The sequence below is a fragment of the Scaptodrosophila lebanonensis genome, unplaced genomic scaffold (genome assembly GCF_003285725.1).
Source record: "Scaptodrosophila lebanonensis strain 11010-0011.00,11010-0021.00 unplaced genomic scaffold, SlebRS2 tig00000053-arrow-pilon, whole genome shotgun sequence".
NCBI classification, from domain to species: Eukaryota; Metazoa; Arthropoda; class Insecta; order Diptera; family Drosophilidae; genus Scaptodrosophila; species Scaptodrosophila lebanonensis.
The window spans coordinates 13,169,860-13,197,640 of NW_022060548.1; the positions used below are offsets into that span (position 1 = coordinate 13,169,860).

Here is a 27,781-nt window from a genome sequence, read left to right on the forward strand (position 1 = left end):
GCAGCGTGTAAGCTTCATGTTGCAAGCGGAAGTAAGCGCTGAGTAAGTGCAGAGGCCTGACGCTCATACTGGGGAGATGCCAACCATTTACCCGCGAGCCTATCATCTGCCTTTAGTCCGGTACAATACTGGTGCCGTTTTCTCTCAGATCTTGCTGCGTTGCTGTTTAAAGGAAATTACTGATGTGTTTGTCCGAAAGCCTCTGCAAAATTGATTGATTATTGACAAAACCGAAATCCATAACAGTCAGCTACTTCGATTTGCATAATGTGAAATTTCACAACAATGGAAGACAAGAAGTTTTGTCCCTTTACATTTAGAGGGCCACAAGGGCAACGTCCCTGTAAAAAACCAATATTCGCAGAGTTCCACAATCAATAAGGATGGCAATTAAAAATACAAAAGCCGAGTTGCTATTAAATATGCAGACGCTGCACACATTAATGCAAAAACACTATTTTACTTCATTTGCACTTTGCTTTGCAATCGTATATCAGGCCAAGCAACAACAACAACATACGACCCAAGTCGAGTCTCGGTTCTCAGAGCAATCCCACTTGATGCTGCAATCAGCTTTGCTTTTTGAGCCTATGGTAAGTGTGGGTGGTGTGCACTTTACCACTTTAGCTGCTTCGGATGCAGAGTATCTGTTCTGCAGTCCAGTTCCTGGCTTTATGTTAATCATACGCTCAGCTGTCGGCCTGTCATTTGTTTTTGTCCTACAGACACGCTCTCGTCCGCACACATGCGTATGCAATACAATGATATTTAATATGCTTATTTATGCGGTCTTAAGCATTTTATGACCGCATCAAAGGCCGCGGCGGCAACATATTAAGCGTCTCAAGCTTCGCAACAGTTTTTGCTTTTGGCACATGCTCGTAAATAAACTTTTCTTTATGACAATCGCGGATGCGAGAAAGAGAAAGTGAAAAGCCGAGTCAAAATCTCAGCATCTCATGTGCCAAAACTTTAGCACTTAACACGCCGCTGCTGATGTGGCAGGCATTAGTAAATGCCACATCTCCTTCAGCACTCTCATGCGGCATCAGCGCCATCAGCCCTATCGACGCCTTTGCACTTTTATTTTTATAACTTTTGCCAAAGTATTTGCAGCTTCTTTCGCCGGAGAGTGCGTGCAATTAAAATACAAAACATTAAAATTGCTTCAATTAAATTGAAAGCTTTTTAAGCGTTTTATACCGCGCTCAAATTGTTTGATGGGCGTGGGTTGGCGTGCATGTTACTAACTTAATGGTGTCTGCGCAGCAACAGAAATAAAAACCCCAGCATTAGCAGGAAGAGAGCACATTTAATTTGTCCACACACAAAGATTTGATAAGCTCTAACCAACAATAAAACGACCTTGTAAGCACTGTTTGTGTGCTCTGTGTGCAATAAGACGATGAATCCGTTTTAATTCATACGCTTCCAGAATGCGAAAATGAAATGGAGAAATGCATTCAATGTCATAGGTTTTTTCAATTAGTACTGCAATTAAAAGTTAATGAATGGCAGGTATAGAGATCACTTTGACCAACTGACTGACATACAGAAAGACTGCCAATATTACTTATTCTGTTTGGTTTTCACTTGCTAGCCAACATTTTTTACTTACGATTTCAAATTTTGTCGAATGTGTACGAAACTTTTGCCTGCCGGGCATAGTCGATGCTCGTCAATTTTAAAGTTTGTTTGTCATAAATGGCCTGGCACAAAAGTTAAAACAAGAAATGAAAAGAAGACCAACGAAAGATGGGCAGAAAAGTAATGAAAGTCAGATGGCAACTGTAAAAAAGGTCAGTTGCTTGAAAAACTGAAAGAAACAAAATTACAAACGCAAGTCAAGTTTTTCACTAGGCCACATACAAGAAGGACTGATGGTGAGAACCATGAGTGGGTTGAGCAATGGCAAGACACTGCACAAACGTGAAAAGGGATCAAAGTTGCTTTGGCCGGTCGTCGTAATTTAATTAAAGACCTTTGCCCACTTACGCCACATTGGCTGGCTCACTGGCTCACTCAATGGATGGATGGCTCACTGGTTGCTTCACTGCTTGGTTGGCCATTTGCTTGCTTTTTTTCATTTGTCGTTGCTCGTCTTACAGTTTCAATTTCAATTTCCAGTCATCAAGTTGTCTGCTGTCTGTTATCTCTTATCTGTTCTCTCCCGACGCCCGCTATTGGTTGTTTGTGATACTCGTATTATATTAAGTGAGGCGCTTTTGGGCCTTGTGACATTTTAATTTACATTGAATTAGTCATAATGACATTTTTTCCTGGATAAGGCATAAAGCGTTCAAGAGCAATCAGCAGGGTTCGACATTGAGAAGGGAATGTATGCTCGTAGTACAGAGCAGCCGACGTGAATTATAAATTACAAGCCAGAATACCCATCTGCCTAATTGAGGAAGGTCCACGCTCAGTTGCTGACAAACTCAAGCTTTTCAAATTAATCCAAATATGCAAGTGTTAATTGTGTGAGATTAGCTTCTTAACTTGGTTTTACTGCTTTATTCGCCAAATTATGAATGAAAAATCAAAAATATTTATGAATTTCGTTCGTGCTTTTTGCCGACTTTTATAACTCAATATCAGTGATCAATGATAGGAATATGTACTCAACAATTCTTTGTTATAGTGTCGTGAATATATACATATATATACATATATTTAATCCGCTAGAAACAAATGTTTTACTGATGTCTAGAAAATTGTATAGCCAGTTCGTAGTATTGAAGACTAAATCGCCTTTAGGCTATCGCCTTCACTGAAAGCGAGCGCCATGACAGCAAAATACTTTCGCTAATTAAACGAATGGCCAAATGTTGTAAAGTGTGATTACAGCTGCTGTCTTGGTTTTCACTTTTTGAGCAATTTGGCCAGGAGATAGAGAGAGAGAGCTCTCCCGCTTTCGTTAGTCATTCACAATTAAAAGTCATACAAACACTGCATGTTAGAATGACAACAAAGAAGTAGAAAGGTACGGCAAGTGGGCTTCACTTTTGGGACAACTTTTGAAACAGCCCCCTCCTCATTCTCTTTCATTTAGACTTTGCCCAATGCTGCTTTCAGTGGCTGCTGACTTTTCCATGTGCATTTACATTTCTTTATTCGTCAAAGCTTAGTTGCTGGAATATAGCCCGGCAACATATTTACAATGCGTCGTATACGTAACGCCTGTCCTCTGCATTCGTTTCAATTAAGCAAATGCCCGTAAGTGCTGGGGCCAGACGAAAGCAAACAAACAATCAAACAGACGCATAAAAAATGTGCATGCACTTGAAGGGACATTACGTACCTGACGCATAAGCAGTGTATGAGTATGTCCTTGAGAATGCACTCGTCTTCCCTTCTATTAAGAAAATAAAAGTGAGTTTATACTGTTTCGAATGGAAACCGTGTCTAGACGGTAAAACAAATTTTAGAAACTCAGGCTGACGTGCATATTATTGATCATTTTGTGTCCAGCAAATATAAGTATATATTCTTTATCCGCATTTTCGTATATTCGTCTTTCTCTATGAGCCAGAAATGTAAGGAAATACAAGAGTAGAGTTTCTTAATATTCTGTGGGTAGTGATCCGATCTGCCATGTTTTTGAAAGTTTGTTCAATGATTTTGGAATGATACGAGAAAAGTAAAGGATGAGATCTCTTTTATATATTTGATTTATACATTTTTAAAGAGAGAAATGAATATTTAGTACTTATGGGTGGTTTCTGAAACTTATTGCTGCATCAACACACTGTCTCACACACGCACGCCACACCCACACCCACACACATGCTGCACACATTGAATTTATGCATGTACACCAATCGCAGAATTATGTATGTTGCCGACGTCGTCGTCGAAGCCGCCGCTGTTACCGCCGCAACCACTGCTGCCGTCACCACTGTTGCTGCTGCTGAGGTAGCAAGCTGCGGGCCATAGCTGATGTTGATGGCCAACGAAACAGTCAGGGCCGTTGTTGTTTCTGTTTATGTTGCTTTTGCTGTTGTTGCTGTTGTTGCTGGTGCTGCTTCCATTTGCCAATGCATGGCGAGCAGCTCACATGTGCCTATTCATTGGCATGCTAAAGTGTTTGATGTGCGCGTTAGACGCTCGGGCGATTGTCGTGCCTTTGCGTGCATGGACCGGCACTCAAAGTGGCGTATAATCGCTATTTGCATATGCCCGCCTGCAAAACTGCACCCGCATCCGCAGCATGCGTGTATGCATGTATGGATATGTATGAGTGAATGCCCGCATTAAAGCGCATCGAAATTGGTCTGCAAATCAGCAACTTTAAGTCTACACTCAAGCCAAAAACAAAAGGACAAAGACGGGAAAGACCACAAGTAAAACTTAGCGCCGTGGATTCGTTGATGTGACGTTGAGTAAAGATGATGGATTCATCAGCGTATGCAAAATGCTGTCATACGCTTTGTCGTCAGTCGTCAGTCTGCATGCTCATCAACATCAGCATCAGCATCATGGTCGTGGTCTTGGTCTTCATCGTCCTCAGCGTCCTCGTCGCCAGTCGCGCATCTGCGATGATAAACGAACCTGATTTTGTTGTTGGCTCTAGCCAAATCCGCTGGCAGGCGAGCATGCAAACAGGCGAACAGACACTCGTTCGGCATTGCATAAGTTTTAGTGTGCGCATAATGAAAATTTCATGTAAATGAGCATGAAAAATCTTTTTCATTTCACTTGCCGCGCGGGAGACAAATGTCAGCTTATGAATTAAAATGCCTTATGATGGCGATTTTTTATCAGTTGTTATGCCACATTATTCGCCCCTTGTCCCCCTGTCCCGCTGTCAGTGTCTCTCATTGTCTCTAGCTGGCTTACAAATTGACGTTGGCTATAAAGTTGACTGATAATTGCATGATCTGCTGCGCTTTGTACACAAGTTATTGCTTCGAACTGTTGCCTCTTGATTGTTGCTGGCATGCTGAGCTGCTAACTCGGTTGGATACTGATTATGGCTTAGAAGAAGAGAGGCGTGAGCGCATAAATTTTCGACAGCGAAAATGCGTTGCCGGCTATAAAAATGCTTCACTGCCGATTTTCAAATGGCAACGTGCCACACATACATGTCTTATACGCAATAAAACGAATGCACACCACCATGGCAACACCCACCGCGTATGCGTATTATATGGAAACTGCGGGAGTGAGGGGATGTGGTATGTTTAGATCTAACGAGTTGCCTGTGCGGAGGATTAAGTGCATTGTAACTACTAGCAATCTAAGGTTACATGCGAAAAGCGCGCTATAGTTGGAAACGAATAGCAATCTAATAAGTTGTACGAAAGCTTATAGAATTTATCGACGCTGCTTGTGCAGAGATGTGCACAGCCCTGTATGTGACTGCGTGTATCTGCAATGCTATTTGTATGGCTTGCTAATAGTGAGATGATGCTAAGACCACGAATGATTACAGCTTTGTCCATCTGGGCATTTCCCAATAGTTTCAGATGTTCATTTCAGCGTGATATTTTTAATGTTTTTAATTTTTATTGCTACAACTTATTACACAAAATATAACACACAAATCTCGTGCTATTAAAAGTAGATTAAAAGTAATAAAATATAAAATCAACTATGCTTAACCCGAAAACTGGCTTGTCATACTAATGCAATAATATTATTATTATTTTGAAACATTTATTGTACAGTTTTTAGAGTCATGTCTTCAGACAAAAACGTATTTTGCAGTGACACAATTTTAACCACAAAAACAGTCCATAGCTCTCAGTTTTTAAACTGAAGCTGATCTTAATGCGCTCAATAATGCAGCTCTTAACCAGCAGCCAGACACTTCCTTGCAAATTTAGCTGCATCGTGTACAGCTTTATGGCCATTTGCTGATGCCCACAATCCAGCCACTTGATACAGCTTGTCGCTGACCTTTGGGCGGTAATTTAACCACTAATTATGTGCGAGGCACCTTGTCACCGGGGGTCATAATTAGTAAGCAAATGTAGAACAAAAAAGAAATCTTAGCCATGCCAAAGACTTCAATTACAAACAAAGTTGTTTGTTGCTGGCCTTTTCAGGGCAGCAGGTGTCGGCAGAAGGCGGATGGCAAGATGAGCGAGGCAATAAGGGAAAGAACCCGTAGCAAACGAAGAAAAAATCAAACGGAAAGTTGCTGCCCGGATGTTTGTTTGTGGAAAGTGTGTCTCTCACTTTAGCGGCTTTACAGCGCATTTGGTGGCCAAAAGGTGTGAAAATACAAGTTTCTGCACTTGCGGCTTGTATCTTCTTGCGTTTATTACATTTTGTATTTGCCTTTTTGCAAAACTGTAATTAAAATTAATTGGAGGCAAAAAAAAAAACAAAAAAAGTTGCTACAAAAATAAACACAAAGCGAGCAGACGGTTGGTCAGGCAGCTTAATTAAAACAGGGTATGAAAAATTGTTAATGAATTTTCGCTTTAAAATTCATGGTGTAACTTAAAGTTTGGGGTTAAGCATGCCCCTTGGCCATCAGGCTAACTGCTTGTCTGCCAGAATGGTCGACTGGTCGTCTGTTCGACTGGTCGTCCGTTCGACTGGTTGTGTTTACTTCGCGCTCAACAACTTAACGAAAATATCCCAAAAGCGCACTAAACAAACAGTCAATAAATTGTTTACATAGAAAATTGATCCCAAGCGTGCATTAGATGAGAAAAAATGAGTTGACTTTGAGTGAAAAGCAACAACAACAACAGTGGCAATGGCGTAAGCAGGAGAGTAAAGAGCAGGAACAATGGAAACAACATCAAGGCTGGGCGTGCGTTTGGCAGGCAGTCACTCAAGCGACAGCTTTGCCCAGGGCTTTATATTCTGGGTGTTTATAAATATCAAGATTTAGTAGGTACCATGGATTGAAGGTATGTAATTTGCTAGATTGCTGTTGTTCAGCTCACGGGTATGATGAGTGAAGTCAGTAAACGTCCCTGGTTGTGTGCAAATATCGAACTAAAAGCAATCTATATGTATTCATACTATACATATCCATATCAATGTACGATTTTGAAACCAACATGGCTTCCAATCAAAAATACTTTAATTTATACCCAAATCAGGGAATGCTCATTTAATAGGGCCTCTAGTTTGCATATGAGCTGCAGCGTTTTTGTACATATATGCATTTGAATTTTAAAACAATGAAGTATGTAAATGCTTACCGCTATATAAAAAAAATGTAATGAATATTTCCCACTGCTGCTTTATTTGTACTTGTACAAATACATTAAATGCTGATAATAATAACGCATTAGCATCAGAACACAAATAGTTGTGCGAGTCCACCACACTTTATAAGCCTCGGACAAACTGTTTGTGCAGAATGTCTGGGTGAGCACATCGAATTGCAACTGCACTTTTAGCCACAATGCAGTTACGCAATGTTTAATTAATTATCAGTTAATGCGTTACGAACCGCACCGGCATTAATTTCATACGCCATATTGCACAGCAGCCGCAGAAGCAAATGCCAGTCGCTTTTGATTATTATTGATTTCTTATTACCGGTAAGCTGTATAGTATAAGAGCTACTAATACGCCTTTGCAAGTGTGTGGTTGCATTTACGAGTAAGCCGTAAATGCGTATACAGTTAATTGCATCAACACTTGGCCTCTTACCATGGAAAAGGTCTATACCAGAATATTTTTTGTATAGTACCTATGCAGCTTCCCCGCCAGTTGTGTTTATTGCATGCCTTACTTTCGACCTGGCTGTCAACTTGCGCAACTTGTGAAAACTGTCATCAAGGCCGCGCATTAGTTTCAAAGCTGCCTCGCCAATTTCGTTGGAATAAACTGGCTTGCTCCTTTCTGCCCATCTGTGCCAGCTGTCTGGAAAATTTGCCATAAGCTCGTTGCAGAAATGTGGCAAGTATTGCACTTGCCATGTGCAGGCAGCGCACTTAGCGCTCACATTGGTCTAAGCTCAGCTGGCCCAAATAATGACAGAGCGCAAATATTTTCTATTTGGCCGTTGGCCTTGAAAGGCCAAAGTTTTTACCTGTCCGCGTCTGCAGCCTTATCTCCTGCTCCAGCCCTCGTCTCAGCTACGAGTTCGGACATTCCAGATCCGGTATCTGTGTCGTTGCATATTTTGTAGCCGGCTAAGGTTTCTTCAGCTTGTAATACCTTCCCTTGTTTTCGTTTTATATTTCATGGGAAAAGTAGCATGCCTTACACAACATATTAAAGCTTGTTGTTGTTGCTGCTGACGCATATTTGTCGCCCTCTCTCCTACTTAGTACTGGCAGTAGGGCTGCTAGCAGCAATGCTATACATATTTTTGTTTTTTTTTTCCTGCATTCCGTGTAAAAGTTGAAATATATTTCATATTTTACGTTTGCTTCGGGAGCCAGCCTTGTGTGCTGGCCATGTGGCGTATACGTACTTTCTTTAGAGTGCAATAAAATGTTTTGCGCGAAAGTTTTGTGCAGCAACAACAACAAAAGGTACAACAAAAGCTACACCAATAGCAACAATTGCAAAATGCAAGGCAACGCAAAGTTTTTGAAATACTTTCATGCTATGTCTGCCCGCTGTTGTTCTCAATGCTGTTATTGTTGTTGTTGGTGCTGCTGCTGCTGCTGCAGTTGGTGTGCATAGTTTTTGTTGAGCTGGGCTTGTAGTTTTAGTTAGATTTGCAGTTTTGTTTCGCTTTAGTTGCCTGCCACGCCTGCCATGATAGTTTTAGGCAACCAACAATTGCCAAAGTGTCGTTGCGTATTAGACACTTTGGGGTTGTTAAGCAATAATGCATAGGCGATAAATGGTGGTGGCAGCAAAAAAGTATGCTGCAAGTTTTTCTAACTTTTCCCTCAGCTACTGCACCACTACGAATTCGAATAGGATATGAGATATGTTGCCACAGATATAACATCCTTATGTCAATGGGGAATGCGCCAGTTTGTGATAATTTTGTAACAGGCAGAGAAATGCATTTTTTATCCACGAACTACTGGTATTTACTTCTACTTTCTTTGATTTTACATACAGCATAATTATGGTTAGAAAAATCTACCGCACATATGTAGTTACTTTTAGCTTTTAGTAATAGTTAATTAAAGTGTAGCGAAATACAGATTCGTTATGAAATACATATGTAGTAGTATAGGTGTTGGATGGAACTTCTGGCGTATCATATCTCCGCAAAACGACTTAACTCTACGCTGAGATATGTTGCTTTTAGATCGGCCGAGATATGTCGACCCGGAAAGTTAAATCTGTACTTGGCGGAGATATGTCGCCGTAGCTATGTCGCTATGCCGCTGTGCCACTATGCCGCTCCTAATGGAGAGTTTCAGATTTTTATGAGCCAGAATTGCTTATAAGCCAGTTACAAATTATGCCAATCAAATGTAACTTTGCGTCCGTTTGCTTGGCGTTCCTTCATTAGTAGAAGACAAATTGAATTTCATTAAAGGAGTGCGCTCTGCAGTGGTACAAGTAATGATGCCAAGAAAAGCAAGACAAATGCTTTTGGGGGGAACTCAGGCCAAACTGACTGCAATAAAAGTCAACATCACATGCGATTCTGTAAGTTCTGTTTTGGGCTAATAAGACAAGCATCGCAAACGTACATAAATACATGTGAACATGAAAACATATACCCACGCATACCCATGCCCACGCATAGAAATACAGACACACAACTGCTGGACAATGATCTATTGCATTAGTTTGGCGTGACTCGGTCCAATGTTGAAGCTACTGTTATTACTATGGTTTTGATGTGCTACTGCTGTTGCTGTTGCTCAGTTGCGTCTAACGCTTTTGGCCAAAAACGGTATTTGAATATTTATTGCATGCATAAATGTAATTTATTAGCACACATTTGTCATGTGAATAGCTTGGGTTTCAAAGCCCCTCTATCTTCTCTGGCTCTTATATGTTTTAATTGGGGTTGTTGTTCGCGTTCTTTGTTGTAAATAATTATCCTCGCAGTTCCTGGCTCTAACTTATCCTTTAAATCCGATCTGGGTTCTTAAAAACCTGTTGTATGTGTAAAGTCAAATCCAATTTTAAGCACTTTTAAAATGATGCATGGATAAGGAGAGTTGTCTCCTTTCTCTATCCTTCTCTTTCTCTCTCTCTGTCTGTCTCTGTCGTTCGACTTTATGGCTGATGATTATGTTGATGACATTGTTGTCAGCATGTTGCTCGGCATCATCATTGTCAATGCCCTAGCTACATTCAGCTTTAGCATCAGTTCGGCTGCGAAAAATGCAAAAATAATACGTATATACCCGATAAAGCGGCAGGCAAACAAAGCGGGAAGTCAAAGTGCGATGCAGCATAAAAATTGAATGCGTCGCGACGGCAGAAACAACGGCAACGTTGAGGATGCTGAGGACGTTGACAGTTGACAGCAAAGAGGCTGAACAAGCCAAGTTATGTATGCATACATGCTCGTATGTGAGTTCGTGTGTGTGTTGTGGGGCTGGGTTCACTTGGGATCTGAGCTCTGGATTTCACCCTTGCAAAATTGCTTGTTTACTTCAAAGCAAGCAATTCTTAGCTTTTCCTTTCTTATCCGATGCACTTCACAGCAGCTGAACAGCTGCGTCGGAGGAAGAAACAATGCTGTCACATTGCTGGCCACCCCCCTAGTCAGCCCCTAGTCCGCACTCCCATTGTTGTACCAAAGTGTTGAGTGCATCGTCTGAGCACAGCAGGCTAGAGATTTCTTTATTGTGCGCTGATGCCTGTGCCGGATATTGCAACGGAAATTGATTGAAAGTTGCAACAACATCTTAAAAGTAATGGTAATGAGATTGTTTGTCATGTACTTTGTGCACTTGCAGCCAACGCTTGCATAACCGGTCGGCACCAGCAGCCATAGCAGCTCTTTACTTGACGGTTACCTGCGCTAAGTCCCACTGCAATAATTATAAATATTGCACATGCGACACCATGTGTTATTGCTGAGCCCACCACTAAAAATGAGTCTCTTTAGCCAAGTTGAGTGCTTGTCATAAAGCTCAATAAACACTCATATGCAAACATACGCATGCATATCACTGAGCTTAAGCGTGATTGGTGTGGGTGGCGTTACTTGAGTGGAACAGTCAGCGATGCTGGCGTGTATCAGTCATCGAAATACACCAGTGAAATGGCTGACGTTCGTTATTGTTCTCGCTTTCCCAACAAGAATTGTACATATGATGGAATCATCCACATTCAACTTGATGAATGCATCACATTGTGCGTGCGCTTATGGCCTGCATAACAAACGATGAGCTATGCCACAGCATCGGAGTCACACTGTGAAAGATATCGTCAAAATGTAAAGTGCAGCTACAAATTTATTGCCATTACTTCAAGGCTGGTATTATACAATTTTGAATTTTTTTACTTTATACCTCAAAGGTATAAGAGTATATTAGATTTGTGCAAGTGAAAAACGACGAAAACGACACAAGGCGGTGTGGCAGAAACCACAAATTATATATATTCTTGATAACCATTAGAAGACGAGTCGATCTAGCCCTGTGCATTTTAAAATTTCCTTATTCCATCCAATCCCCCGCTATTAGATTCAATTAAGTTTGGCAACTACTTCCTGTTAGTTTCATTATGACAGGCCAATTTTAAAGGAAGGTACATGTAGCCATAAATGTAATCTCTGCTTAAGCTCTGATATCAGATGCTGTTGTTACTGCTTTGGCCCAACTCTCACACCGCCACGCATATGCACACATAGACACAATGCCGATGCAAATGCACATATAATCGATCAGATTTTTTTGTTTATTATAATTTTTTACAATTTATATGATTATCTTACACATAGGTAGGTACAGAGTATTCCAAAGTCGAAACCCCCGACTTTAGCTTTTTCCGCTTGTTATAACTTAAATCTGATTTTTGGAATTCATACAACGCTCAATAACAAGTATGTGGGTAGAGTTCTTATTGAAATTTGTTTCCATGCTCATTCATCCCATGTCGCGGGCGGTTCGCAAGCAAAAAAAAAAGCAATTTTGAGCATAGTGTCCGTTTATCAGAGGGAGCCTAACATTGTCTACATTTCAACTGTTGCCACAAAACACATTTAATTGAGCGTACATTTCAATTTTAATTTGAGAATCACTCGCTTGTAATGCAGGGCAGACATTTTTAAAAAACTTTTAGCGTAGACAAGCCCACCAGCACCACTACACTCTGACAACTTTGTGTCCAAAACGGCACATAAATTACCACAGAGACGTCGACACTGACGTTTGGCAACCATAAAAGTTGAGGCAACTTGCCAAACCTCAAGCCAGCTTTCCCGTTAGCCTTCAGCTCGCCGGCCAGGCAGTCAGGGCGAGTAAGTGAACGAACGAACATGGCCAATGTAACGACTACAAAGTGACATATGAGTAGTCATCTCGTACAGCGCCAACAAAGCAGCTGAGACGGCAACATTGCGGCCGAGCTCGTTATATTTTCTGAATCACTTTTTCATGTACTTTCATATGTATTCGTATATGTGTTGTCATCGAGGCTGCTTCATTTTGTCTTGGTGCCATTTTTACTGACTTTTTTAATTTCGCCGAGCGGAATGCCAACGACGACAAAGTAACGCAGCGCAAAAGTCCGCAATACTTGTCAAACATGACCATTTTGGTCTTTTGCCTGTATGACAGAAGCCACAAATCTATGTATGTGTCTGGATCTGTATCTGTAGCTATAGCTGGGCCGCAATGACTCCGAATCTGACTCTGCTGGTCCGACTTGTCTTGCCCTGCCTGTCTAGCATTTTATTTCTTTAGATCTTCGCTTGCCTGCACATGCAAACGTTTGCTTTCGTCGTAAAAAAAATAAAGAATAAAAGACAAAAATGGGAAAAGTCTAAGAAATGTTATCGCTGCTTTGAAATGTGTGTTGTGTGTGGATTTGTGTGTGGATTTATGTGTGTGGGTGTGTGTGTGTGTGTGTGTGTGTGTGTGTGTGTGTGTGTGTGTGTGTGTGTGTGTGTGTGTGTGTGTGTGTGTGTGTGTGTGTGTGTGTGTGTGTGTGTGTGTGTGTGTGTGTGTGTGTGTGTGTGTGTGTCGTGTCTATGCTTATAACTCATACGCCATGTTTGCACAGACTCAGACGACAGAGCACCCGCCCGCCTGTTTGTCCATTTGAGTGTACAATTTGAAAAGGCTACTCGGCTGTCCTTGAGGCGCTTGTGATGACGATATTACATTGTCGATTTGTGTGTGTTCACTTAAATTGTTGCAAAGTGGCCTCACTAAGCGAGCCAGTAACTACAACATTCACATACATACTATATTTACCTGGCCTTGCTGAAACTGATCTAAATTATATAAATTGCCCATTTCTACATTCATTTAAAGTTTTAGATTTATTTTCAAGTTTTGCTCTCCGTTTGTGTTATTGTATTCCTTGTATTCTTATTTGGGGAGTTTTTCACTTCTTTTATTCGTAGGTTTTACATTTTAAGTGCTTAAAATAACATACATTTATGCACATCGTTCCTTTTTGTTGTCGTAATCATGTAAGTTTAATTATGTTAATGCATTTTATTCTAAATTAGTTTTATTTTACACTTATGTTTTTACTAATAGCTACGTTTATTATTTTATGTGTATATCAATTAGCTAATTGTAATACTGCTTCTTAAAGAACATACGATTAGTTTTTAAAGTATTTATTTAATTTAGCGAAATCACTTTCGAAATGTTTTCAAATTTGCTATCAGCGTGAAATTGCTTAAAAATGGGTTTTTATTATGTAAACAACATTTGTATTTGTCCTAAAAAGTTTCTGTTGCCAACAAATAGTTGAAGTGATAACAATATTTTACACGGTGCTTGGTGTCTAATTTAAATTTAGTTTTAATCTGTATACACTGGAAACGCGCATAATTTTTTTACATGCAATTTACATAGATTTAAAGTGCGAATTTTTTATTTGCTAATCAAAACTATACTCAATATTTCAAAGTCTTTTGAATTCGTAACAAACTTTGTAATGTTTGATTTGCTTGTTAAAGTATAGAAAAATTTGATTTATGTATATAAATTCACTATTTACAAGTATATATTCTATCTCATGATAAACCAATTGCAGCTCTATTTTATGTGATGTTTTTATTTATAGTATTTTATTTTAAATTTAATTGCCAAAAAGTTTTCAGTATTTCTATTTGTTTTTTCCATTTTTTCATATAAAATATTACGAGTTGTGTGTTTATTTAATCTTTTTTATACCCTGTACCCGAAATGTAAAATGGTTATATTAAGTTTGTGCAAAGTATGTAACAGGAAGAAAGAAGCAACACCAAAGCAAATATATGTATTCTTAGTCAGCATGGCGACAAAAATCAATCTAGATATGTCTGTCTACCTGTGCGTCTGTCTGGATGAACGCCTACATTTTTATCCCCAGACAACTCGAGTTTATTTTATTTTTTTGAGTTTCCAGTTCCCATATAGAATTTCATCCATACTGAACATAATTCCAAAGCTACATATGTACTTTGTTTAAAATTTCATCCAAATCAGTCAATTCAAAGAAAAGTTACTAGCAAAACAATTGCAATCCTGCTGGCTCCGGCGTTCTAATTATTTTTGCTTCTGTGGGTACAGGGTATTTCACTGTCGGGGTTCCTTCTTCTTTAGATTTGTATTTTTGTCTCGTGTTACTTATATTGAGCTTAGTTACTATAATTAGATATATAGTATAATTAATGTACAATCATTTACAGAGTTGAAAGATTTAATATATTTAATTTTTAATAAGACTTAAATGCAATGTTGCATTTTTGTTGTGGTTTTATTTTTGCTTGTGCAACTTTGTTTTCTTTTCATATACTTGTACTTACTTTAAGGAAGGAACCTCTTTATGATACATCATTCTTTAAATTGTTGCTGTAATTGTGTTGTATTTTTAATCAAAAATTATATTGCATATATTAGCGATGTCTTTGTTCACTAAAAAATATGGCCAAGCTGCTGACATTAAAAAAATCAATAATTTATATTTTAAGTCTCTAACTAAGGAAGAGGTGCGGAAAAGGATTCGATTATATATTCGTTTTACCGGTCTCCATAAAAATTTTAAACTAATTACTTCTGACCTTTTTTATTGCGTTGAGCTATAGCTACAATTACACAAAACAAATACAGAAATACCTATACAGTAGCTAGCATTAAAAAATATTGTAAAAACATCCAATTCGTTACACTTCAATCGACATCTCCCGTCATTAAAATTTAGTGTGTCAGATGAATATCGAAATATTGCTTTATGTGAATTATGGAATAATGGAAATAATAATTGCAAATTCTCTTTCTATTGCACAATTGTTTATGTTAATCAATATTGATTTATTAATTTTGTATTAAACCAGCTAATGTCCCTCTTTTTTTTATTGGTCGAGGTTGACATGGCATTGAAATATTCATGTACAATTTAAGCGCAACGTTTACAGTTTAATCAAAGAATGGAACTATGCGTCTTTATTTGAAGGAAGAGAGAATGGCAAATGATCAATTTATTGATCCAATATTAGTTGGCATCAACTTTTTTAAGTCGGCATATGTTCATTTCAATTCGTTTTGGCAACGCAGGACCTACAATCCTAAGTAGTTGACTACCTAGCCTAGCCTAGACACAAACCACAACGGATATAGCCACCAACTAGACATACTTAAAGACTATCTAAAGAATTACAAGTTGTTGCAACTTACACGCAGCTCTCTTGCTGCGAATACATGAGAGGCGTACGCACGGTGACAATCTCTCGAGAATATGACTTTCCGACTCCCGAGAGACCGGAGAGCGAGCTACTTGGGCTTGTTACAGCAGCCGTCGAGGCCAAGCCGCTACTGTTGCTGGATCCAAGCATTTGGCCATGCTGCTGTTGTTGCTGTTGCTGATGCTGCTGGTACGATGGTGGCATCGGTAGATTGCTGTGCCCATGGTGATTAAACTGTTGCTGCTGCTGTTGAGCTGCTGCGGCAGCCATCATCTGCATCATGGAGGCGGAGTTGTGTGGCATCTGCTCCATCTGATGATGGTTGTGCGGCAGCGTGTGGTAACCTCCCGGATGTGAGGGTAACGTATACATTTGCACAGTGCCCGGCGACACCGTAGATGGCGTGCCGTGCGATCCGGGCGATGAGATGCATGGTGGAAAGCTGGCTGCAGCATTGGCGGCCATTGTGTCCACACTGATAGCCGCTCCGCACGCACCAGCGCTCCTGGTCTTGTATGCATCGATTTGCGCATATATCGTAGGCTCTTCAAAGTAATCGTATGCGGCATGCTGCATGCCCACTCCCACGCCAACGCCAACGCCTGCTCCCGCACCCGCATTGGAGTTGGGTTTGTGACGCTGCAGCGTTGCTGTAGTGGGTATGTTAGGCAGCAGTTTTCGCATGCTGGCTCCATGCGGCAAGGTACCACCAATAATGGGTTGCCCAGTGCTTTGCAATAACAGCTGTGCACAGTCCTGCGTCTTTTTAAGAGTGGCTGACGCTGTTGAGCTGGCTGCAGAAGCACCGGCTGCTGTGGCAGCAGCACTTGTCAATGCCAGCTCGGCGTAGTGCAGTTCATCGTCCTGTGCGAAATATAAGAATACAAGTGTCAACCGCCTGTTAACATAAGTGAACGCCATTTGAATTCGCTTTCTTTAAATATGCATAATTTTGACACCTGCCAGGCGACGCCATCTGAGTAGGGTGTTCTTAAATCTGCAGAGGCAATTAATGCAAAATAATTTTGAAGCTCGAAGTTCGAAATAAACATTCAATTTCATTGTAAAACAAAGTAATTAAAACTTTTCCTTTATTGTCTACTTCCGCGAAGTTCAGACAGAGACTCCAATGCGTTAACGTCGCCAACTTTGATACACTCAAAAAAAAAAAAAAAACGAATAGCACAAATGAATATTTCGTAATTAAATCAAAAACAAACAACGTAAATGTAGTTAAAAACGTATTCAATAACTGATTTAAACATGAATAATATTCCAAAACACTGTGTATATCTTGATCACTATATTATACTTTAATACGCACTCACTTTAAACAACAAATATATATATATATATATATATATATATATATATATTATCAACTGTTAATATTTTCTATAACAAAATGCACTTAAAAAAATTACAACTTTTTTAAACTAAGTTGTTTATATGATTAAATTAATAAAAATAAAATAAAATAAAGTAAAATAAAGATGTATTAACACATATGTTTATGTACTGTTTCAATAGCAGGCAGTTACACCTACGTGTGCAGTACTGATGTGAGGTATAGAGCAAGTACAATAATAGCTGCCGGAAGAAATTACATTTAACTATGGCTTTAACTTTCTTAAAAATTCAGGGTAGAGGTCAGATGAGCACTAATTCAACATTATTACCGAATTTACATAAAGAATTCAAGAATTACGGAATGGAAAATAGCTAATAGCGGAGAATTCTAATACTTTCTGAAATCCTTGCGTTCATACCGACAAACAGACAGGCAGACAGACAAACGAACATGGTTATATCGGATGGTTATATAAATTTGTGTTTATAAAATATATAGAAATAATTAGCATGTACGAAATATCATCATTAAAAATAATTAATACAGCTGGTAGAGTCGAACAATAGGTGGCACAAATAATATAATAATTTATAATTTAAAAAAAAAGAAAGCTTTATAGTGGATCAACCCATGATTTAATAGCTTTACAATTTTAAATCACTTTGTTTATATTAAAATCGAAATGAAAATGTGCACACATTATTTTTATTAAAACACACTCGATAGTTATAATGTTTAAACCTAATTAAAGTGTGTTCTTTTTTATATTAAATCGAAATGGCACTTTTACTCTTATTAAAACACACTCAATGGTAAAAATATGTAAATCTAATTAATGTGTGCTTTTTTTTTTAGTGTAGGAAAATTGTCAACTTACCTTGCTACTCTGATAGGCCCCGCTGTCTGCGGAGCTGCCAGCACCGGGAACGCCAGGAACGACGGACACGCCGGCCCCAATGCTCCCGCCACCACTGCTCCCACCCATTGCAGATGCTGGCTTGCAACTGATTTCCGCTTCGCTGGTTGTCGAAAGATGTCCCGATGGCGTTTGTGTTGCTGATTTTTGTTTATATTCACCATCAACTGTCATTTTTGGCATTTTCCATTTCAGCGAAGAGATATAGAAGTTGTGTGAAGCAGGAAGAGAAAAAGATGAAGGGGAAGAAAGTGGCTGTTAAGCTTAGTTAGCGAAAAATTGAGTTCTTGCTCTTATTTCTTCTTTGCTTGCGCTTGTTGTTGTTAAGTAGAACAGGCCAAACTTTTGGGAAAAATTCTTGGCCAAAGTTAGGTGGCATGTATGTGTGGGGGACTGAACGTTTAATTTTCTTGACAATGAAATTGCTTCACGTTAAGAAAATTGACCAGATTGTTCAGTTTAGTTTTAGCTGCAGCTTGATGTTTTGATTACCAATAATCAGCATGTTGCGGAAAAATGGTTAAGATATGGTGTACTAAACGATTTGGTGTTTTCAGCTTCATGCGGGAAGTTTCAAAGTGTATGGATATCAATACAGCTTAATTCACGTGCAGCACTCTTTAATCGCTATTAGCCTTAAATTGTTCGACTTTAACATAAAACCGCTTTTAAGGTAAGTGGTCTATTCCGAGACTAACTCTTCTCGCACTCGTTGATCTTCAGACACTTAAACAAACATACTTGCTTTTGGATCCGAAAGTGCCTGAATGGCAGTAAAGGCAGCACAGCGACTGTAATTAGCTGTCATTTAAATATTTCAACACCCAGTGCAAAAATACTAGCCGGGCTCAGTATAATCTATTTGACTGGCAATGGGGCAGCGTTGAGCTGGGACACTCGACCATTTGCCCGACAGTCATGTCTGTTGTGCGTTGGGTGACTGGTGTGTTTGTTTTGTTTGTAGACCTCTCTCATGTGTGTGGGCTTGTGTTTGTTTGGCTGTTTGCTTGTCAAATGCATTTGCATAAAGCTAGCATCTAGCCGGTAGTTATAAATTTCCAAGCACACGCACGGACCTCCCAGAACATTCATCTTTAAGCGACCAACTCACCTTCATTGTATGGCACCACATCCGGATTTTTCTCATCGTACATCTCCTCGGAATGACTTAATGGCAACGAGATTTTATCCTTAATTTGTAAATTGCCAGGTCGTGAGAATTTTGCATTTTGGTGTTGATATTTTTGCTGCTGTTGATGCTTATGCGAGCGCAGTTTTAGTGCGGCTATAGTTCCAATGCCGATGCATACGAGGGCCACAAGAATGCCCACGAATATACCAATAGAGAGTATGGGGGTGAGCTCAAAGCTGCTCGTGCCTTGAGAGCTGCCCTTGAAGGAGGTCAGTGCAACTGATAAACAAAGAGAATGTGCATGAGATATGATTTATATACTTCAGCCAATTATAAGAAGTGTATGTCACAAAGGTCGCACATTATCCTCATGCTACAGTTCAAAATAGGCTTTCAAATGTTAATTTGTCTTATTTGTCAAACTCTTTTTCATTTTTCCTGCTCCTGCTGCTACTTCATAAAAAATTTAAATGCTGGCAAAACGGTGACGGCTGAAGTTGTTTACAAAAATTGAGACTGCTGTAGGCCCTTCTCGACATATACATACCTTGCTTCGGTTATCTTCTCTTTCCGTTTCGGCCGTTGCCTTTCTAATTAGCATTACAATTTTGTCTTTACGCCACGCTTCTCACCCCAATCCCCCATTAATGATAATAATTTTACATTTTTTGCGCTTCTTTTGAGGCGCATAAATCACCATTTGCTTTTTGTCGCCTGCATAATTTGTTGCAGCTTGCGCCAAACTTTATGAGCACGTTCAATTTACAATTCATTGAGCAGTTAGCGTAATTAAATGTTGAGCGCATTAACAAGAGAAAAAATTAACGTCTTTAATAAGCACCGGAAAATTCGTCATGCAAAGCATTGCGCGGGTCCCAGTCCAGTCAACAATACTCGCCAAATATGCAAACAAAGCGCCTTAAGATTAACGAATAAACGTATAGGCAAGTAAACCATTTGCATAAAAAATTCATAAAAGGCATAAACGCGCAAATATGCCACGCTCTTCATAAATATAAGAATGCATTTAAAATTCATAACTCAAAGACTTATGACCCGGACATATTTTAACTTTTGCACGCAGAACTAAACAAAAATATGCCTAAATAGCTTAGTACTGTCCCCAACTGAACTACCTACTCACCTGTTTGTTTTTCGGCCGCTTTAAGCGTATATCCGTCGACAACTGCCGCATCGCTTCGACCACGAGCGTTCACGGCATATATATAAATGCGAAACATACGACCCGCATCCAATCCCGCAACGCTGAGTACCGCGAACTTGGCACTTATGTTGGCCTGTAAAATACCATTGTGCTGATCGTAGATTTCCATGAAGAACCATTGGCGCAAGCCGCCATCGAACCCTGAATACAAAATAAAAGAAGACAATGTTGATTGAATAACTTGATGAAAAGTTTTTGTGCTGCTTAGCATATTTGCTTAATAAATGCCAAGGTGACATTTATATCCTTATATAAGTACAGATATTAATGTTAAGTAGATAATTGGGCTTTTAAACATTTCATTCGAATGAAAATCTCATTCTTGGAATAACAAAGAGTTTAGGAATTCGCAAAGAAATATTCTATGCTTGGTTTTTCTATTTAAGCAAATATATATACTTTCGCACTGCAAATGGGGCTCAATCGTTTTCCACACGGCTTTAAGTCATTAACAATTTACGCATAGCGCTAAAATAATTAAAACTTATCTAGAACACAATTGCAAGAAAGGCTAGGCAGTCCCAACCCTTGTCCCAGCTCTGGCCCTAAGCCTAACCCTAAGCCCCCAAAGAAACGCGAGCACGTGCGAACCGAACAAACATTTTCAAAGTAATCCGAAGCAACATTTTAAATGCCATTTAATAATACCACAAAAGAACTGGCGCTGGCTCCTACTTCGGTGGCGCGACGAGTGGCTAGCAACTCCCAAAAAAAGCGAGTGGGCTCCATCCAGTTGAAGTTCTCAAGCTTGCCGCTCAAATGGCACTTCATTGTAGACACAAAAGCCGGCTTAAAACACTTGCGAAAAATGTTAAAATATTTTGTAATAAAGGCGGCAACGAGTGGAGATGGGGATGGAGAGTGCTAGAAAGGTTGTCCAGACCCTAGCTCCTCGCCCCTTCCATCAGTAACTACTTGAGTTGAGCGAGCAACAAGAAATTGTTGTGCAAAATGTTTTATATATTCCTATAAAATTTGCTGTCGGTTTTGTTATTTTTGGTCCTTGGCCGGTTCGTTGGTTGGTCCGTTGGTCGGTGGGTTGGTCGGTCGGTGGATTGCTCCGGACAAAGGCACGGAAATAGAGTCAAAAGAATGTGCTTGGCCTTTGCTTCAAAGACCTTTGTTCAGCTCTCGTGGTGCTTACTCATTGTTTGAACGACTTTGTTTGTTGTTGCTGGTGTATGTGTGGTATGGTGAGTGTGTGTTGTATGTGTGTGCGGCCATTTTGTGCGCACTTTAAAGCGTTTAGGTAATTAAATTTGCTACTGCGTCAGCGGTCATGGCAACTACACAAAACTTCATTGTAATGGGTTAATTTTATTTACTTGGCTCGTCAGCTCGCCTTCTCCTCCTGTCTACAACGAAAATTGTGCAAGTGGAGTAAAAATAATAAAGCAAAAGCAGCCGCCACAGTGGCTAAAAAGGCAACAAAAAAGAAAGAAAACAAGAGAGAACGCTACAGTCGAGCAAGCCCGACAGTGTAATACCCTGTACCCAGGTAAACTTCCGTCACTGAGTTATATGCGCCCATAGCAGCAGCAAAAAGAGGAAGAAGAAGAGCGAACTTGTTGCTGCAGTTTGGAGGGGTTGTACTGGCGAGAATTTGTTTCGCTAATAACTTTTCTTAAAATTGACCGAATTGAATAAAATTTTGAACAACAGTAGACAATTATATATAAATTATGTGTGCAAAGTTTGGTTTAGGTAGCATTTGAAATGTAGACGCTATTGACGAAATTCTGTAGCGGGGGAAGGGGGGGAAAATTCCAAAAAATAAAATAAACTCGTCCTTACTCGGACCTAGGAGAATCTGGATGCCAACTTTGGTTATTCTAGCTTTTATAGTTTCTGAGATCCTCGCGTTCATCCAGACGGACGGACGGACAGACGGACAGACGGACAGACGGACGGACATGTCTAGATCGATTTCTCTCGTCATGCTGATCAAGAATATATATACTTTATGGGGTCGGAGATGCTTCCTTCTGTATGTTACATACTTTGCACAAACCTAATATACCCTTTTTACCCTACGGGTACAGGGTATAAAAATACAAGTAGCGGGAAAAATTTTATAAAATGAAATTTTATTATATTAAACCGACGCTTGATGAGTTGGTTAGTTCCTCGCTTTTTCCTGCCAGCCTGCTCCTACACTTCTGCCTCTTTTAGTCTCAGCCGTAGCCCCAGAATTTGCTTTCCGTTGTTGTTTTGTTTTGTGGGAAGAAAGTTGCAGTTACCCCGAAGTTATCTTCAAGTTCTGTGCATTGAATTCAATTGAGTCGAGGTCGAGTCTCTGTCGTCACCATCACCGTCGCCGTTCTCAGAGTTGGAGTCAGGCTAAGTGGCCAACTTGCGTGCTGGCTTATTAAAGTCGAACGACCGCAGCTAAAGTTGAGTTATATTATAAAAATAAGCAACTACAGCGTGCTGTTGCAAACATTCGGGATGAGGTTTGGTTTTGGTATGCGGCCTTAATGTTAAGTGCAATATAAAAAGGGAGGGTGTGCTGAGATTTTGTTGTTGTTGCTATTTCTGTACTTAAGCAAGTTACTATAAAGTTTTAATGATGCCGATGACTATGATAATAATGCGCAGCTACTAAATTAGTGCAGACACAGACAAGCAGAGAAAGGCAGGGAGCTGTTTGATAGCTATGGGTTGTATGGACAACAATACAAAGAGAATGTCGGAGCACACAATTGGCCTTTAAAGTTTAGCTCGACTCCAGTATTGTGCCAATCCCAAATCTCCTACATGTGTGCCTATGCCCAGTGAAGATTAATATTATAAGGTGTCATAGGACCAATTAAATATTTAATGGGTATACACTCTTGAAATTGAATTTGACCTGGTCGATATTCGTTAATTTATTTTTCTTTCTCAATTACTTATCGCGTAGGGTTAAAGTGTATTTGCCCATAAGCCACAAGGTTCTTATATATATTCTTGTCACTTTGTCGCATCGAGTCAACACAACATAATTGTCTACCGACAACTTTGTATTATCTGGACGATCATATTCATGATCAGACCTATTACTCATTGCTGCAAACGTCCACTCGGAACATGTGGATTGGCAGCGAATGGGAGCAACTTAGGACTATATAATATAGCCAAGCTCAAAACGTTCTTATAGTCGTTCCCATACTCGTATTTATGTATCTACACAACAAGTAGTTTGCATAAACAGCAGTAAGAACGCAGTTGATATTATGCGCTCTTTGTTGCACTTGCTGCCTCGTTATGCCGCCATTGCGCTTTGCTTTGCGCTCGAGAATTTTAAGAACTGCATAAATGTGCGAGTATGTCGGCAGTTGCGGCCCTGTCTTTATTTCCGTGGAATGACATTTATGTGTCTCTCTAATATGCAACTGTGTCTTCTGCCCCCACTTCATCTGGCAATGACGCAGCGCTGCAATTTGTGCTGCTTATTTTGCGCTTTGCTGGCATTCGCTTTTGCCCTCGTAACTTTCTTTTCATTTCTTCTGCATTTTGTTCCGCATAAAATATGCGAATTGAATTTGTATTTAAAGTTTGTTGCCATTTTGTTTCGCCTGACGTTTGGCGCCTGTCCTTATCCTTGGTTCCTCTCCACTCATCCTTCGCTGGCATCTCTTTGACTGGAAACTTCATAACAAGCCAAAACATTTTGTATGTACAAATTTGCGCTTAACTTTTTGCATTTTGCTGCTGCTCAAGCCAACGCCAACGCCGCCGCCACCGCTGCTGACTTCGTTTCTATTGCTACTCCGCTTCATGCTTTTACTTTATTTATTACTGTGAAATTTAAAAGAGCAACTGAAATTGAACGCGCTCAAATTTAGCAGTGGGTCTTCATTTTGCGTTTTTTAACTTTTATTTTAGCCATACGAGTACATGTATCTAAAGCCTTTTATGTTGCTCTATAGATGTTGCTCTGTTTCCTTTCTAGTATTATGCTTTCATTGCATTTTTATTATTTTGCTGCATGTTTCTTCAAGGAAGTTGCTGTGCTTTATGAACCATACACACATCCACTCACAGCTGACTGCCAAAGTGCACTTAAGTTGCTCATGTATTTTAAATGAGTCTGAAAAGCGTTGAGGGAAACTTAACATATATATACATATACGAGTGTTCAACTTGTCTGGCGGACTCTGCACTATTTAAAAAGAATTTGTTGGCTACTTAAGTTGAATTGACTTCAGAGCGTTGATTGGCTCATCAGAAACTTATAACTTCGATTATTGAATACCAAATATTGCCCAAGACGAACTCACCTTCGATACAATAAACTTCCAATGAGTCGGATGTTTGATTGACCACTGTACAGTTGGATGGAGTCTCCGGCTTGCCTGCAGCTATCAAATGAAAGACGCAAGGTTCTTTCTGTTGGCCCACATTGTTATCAGCCCAACACATAATGGTGCCAAAGTCCATTTCCTGTAACAGATAGGATGAAATAATGAACTTGTTGCAGTTATCAAAAAGTACTGCAATGAAACTATTAAAAAGTCCTCTGAAAAGAATTCAAATATAGTCGCTTGTTATTCCACAATTTATTGACCAAACAAGAGAGAACGATACAGTCGTGCAAGCCCGACAGTAAAATACCCTCTACCCAGACAAACTTCCGGCACTGATTTATATGCGCCCATAGCAGAATCAAAAATAATAAGAGAGAACTTGGTGCAGCAGCTTGTAGGCATATTGTGAGTGAAATTGTTTCGCTAAAACTAGTTCTTAAAAATTACAGATTTGAATGAAATTCCAAACAAATGTAGATAATTATATATAGATTATGTGTGCAAAGTTTCGTTTATGTATTTTTTAAAATGTGTACAGTATTGACAAAATTCTGTAGCGGGGAAAAAAATAATAATAATAATAAACCCCTCCTTTCTCGGGCGTAGGAGAATCTGGATACCTACTTTGGTTATTCCAGCTTTTATGGGTTTGAGATCCTTGCGACCCTTCATCTAGACGGACAGACGGACGAACGGACAGACATCATAAACTTAAAGGAGTTGGTATATAAATTTAAAGTTCTGGTTGAGGCTTACATTTTTAATCTGTTAATTACTATCGGTACCGCGAATCAAGGTAGCTAATAAAAGTGTTTTAGTTACCAATTTATCAATATTGTCAATGGATGTAAGATTCTAAATCAGCTATTGGACTATTTCTACCAGGTCTGTTCACTCTACATATTCTTATAGTATTTTCAGTCAATTAATAAATGTTAAACTTTATTGACGGTGATGATGGGCGTTAACATCATTTCCTCCGTGGCTTAAATCACATGAAATATAAAATCAACTCATTTTCAATGCACTTTTGCGATTTTCGCATGAGTGCATTTAATTAACATATGACCTTTTTAACAGTTGACTGCATCGTATCTGCTTGATTTGGTATGGAAAGTAGGATATGTGCCATTAAAGCAACTAATTATAATTGATTATATTTATTTAACACGAGGGCACACCACAAGCATTTTCCGACATCGTCATTTTCGCCCAGTTTTCGCTCTTACCAAATTGACATTTCCTAACTTAACAGTGACAACAACACTAACCCCCCAACGTTGTTGCCAAAGCGCTTGTTGTTGCTGTTTCTGCAGTGAATAATGTGACACCAACATCAACTCAATTCATTATATAAACACAGTAATGTCGTTAAAGTAGAACGCGGCGTATGCGTAATTTTGTTACTAGGCCCATGTGCGCGCAATGCGCGTGTGCTTGTGTATGTTTGTGTATGTGTGCAACTGATTGATTGAGGCTGTCAATAAGTTTTTCATTAATATAATTTCATGTCAATGAGAGCACATACGCGCACACATATACAAATATATAGAGTCACACAGGCAACCAAAACAATGCCTGGAAGTAAAAACAAATGAAGCGTAGCTGCTTTTTTATTTACGCTCGTGGTCCTGAGGCAGACACATGCAAAAAAAAAAAAAAATATCAAAAAGAAACAGACAAAACAAAAAGAACTATGTTAACATGGCTTTAATACATGGTTGGCTGGCTAGCACCTCCTCCGCGCCCAACCATGTGGATGCTTGCCTTCGGCTTTCTTTCTGTGTGTGTCTTTTGCTAAGTGGCTGCCTGCGGGCCCATTGTTTGCTTATTTATTTGTTTGCATTTTACCCAATATGTCGGCGACAGCGCCGGCGCTTTGCTGATGAAGTCCTATGTAGGCTACGGTCAAGTGGACAGCAATCCAGGCAATTGATTTATTTATGCAGGCAGGAACGCACCAACAGATGATCAAAAAACTCGACTATATTCCTTATTCAACTTGTCACCTGTAATTTTTTGTACGCATTTGTCTTCCAGAGATAATTTCTGCCGTTGTTTTAGCTGTTTATGTTTCGGGCTTAGACTAGAAAAATCACTGCACTTAATCAGATACATTTCCAAGCTAGTAACGAGTAACGCACAACATGCGAAAGTATAACTCCCGTTATACCTAGTTGGTTTAGTTGAAACTGCTGCTACTGTCAGTGCCACTTCCTGAACTCATTAAAAATTAAAATCACTTGCCGTTCGCAAAATGTCAACACAAATGACTGCTTATTTATCAGTCAGGGAGCGTTTGCAAAGCTAGCAAGTCAAACTGGTAGCGCGCTTGTCATTTTAATTAAGGCCAGAAAGAAAAACAAAAACAGCAACGGCAATGGCAACAATAACAACAGCAATAAAAGTAAGAGTAACAAAACTTTGCCGCACTGAAAATGCTTTAAAATAACACCAAGGAAGTTCCAAATGAAAGTCAGTCAGTAGAAGTTACAGCCTGTATATATTTATTCTACTGTTTGCTCTTATTTACAAGTTATTTGTGCAAGACTTTTGTAAAAGTTAACTGAAAGAGTAGAAAATTGGAAGCAAGACACATCGAACCGATGGTTGTTTCAAGTTCATATGCCTTGCAAATGGCAATTTATAGATTTAAGCATGGTAACAAAAATGCTTTAAGGAGTTGTCAAATAAATGCCTAAATTTCAAGCCGTGCAAAATATACTTATAATTATACCCTATTCCCGTAGGGTAAAAAGGGTATATTAGGTTTGTGCACAATGTAACCGGCAGAAGGAAGCATCTCCGACCCCATAAAGCTTATATATTATAAATCAGCATGACGAGAGAAATCGATCTATCTGTCCGTCCGTCAGTCTGTCCGTCCGTCTGTCTGGATAAACGCACGGATCTCAGAAACTATAAATGTTGGTTCTCCTAGGTCCGAGAAATGTTTTTTTATTTTTTGGAATTTCTCCCCCCTTTCCCCGCTAAAGAATTTCGTTAATACCGTCCACATTTCAAAAGCTACCTTAACCAAACTTTTCACACATAATTTATACATAATAATCTACTTTTGGATCAAATTTCATTTAAATCGGTAAATTCTAATAAAAGTTCACTTCGGTACTACGCCAACAAGCTGCAATATCAAGTTCGCCCTTCTTCTTC

The 27,781-nt window shown here is 39.4% G+C and overlaps 1 protein-coding gene across 1 annotated transcript in view; it reads right to left on the reverse strand.

The window, feature by feature from the left end:
- Positions 1–15,147: 15,147 nt before the first annotated feature.
- Positions 15,148–27,781, reverse strand: part of LOC115624348 — a 71,087-nt gene continuing 58,453 nt past the window's right edge. Inside the window, exons 12-16 of the mRNA XM_030519001.1 lie at positions 24,584–24,746; positions 20,241–20,462; positions 19,076–19,375; positions 17,926–18,131; positions 15,148–16,561 (exon numbers count right to left, since the gene is read on the reverse strand). Of these exons, the coding sequence (XP_030374861.1) occupies positions 15,686–16,561; positions 17,926–18,131; positions 19,076–19,375; positions 20,241–20,462; positions 24,584–24,746 (1,767 nt within the window). The 3' untranslated portion in view covers positions 15,148–15,685. The remainder of the gene's footprint in view (positions 16,562–17,925; positions 18,132–19,075; positions 19,376–20,240; positions 20,463–24,583; positions 24,747–27,781) is intronic.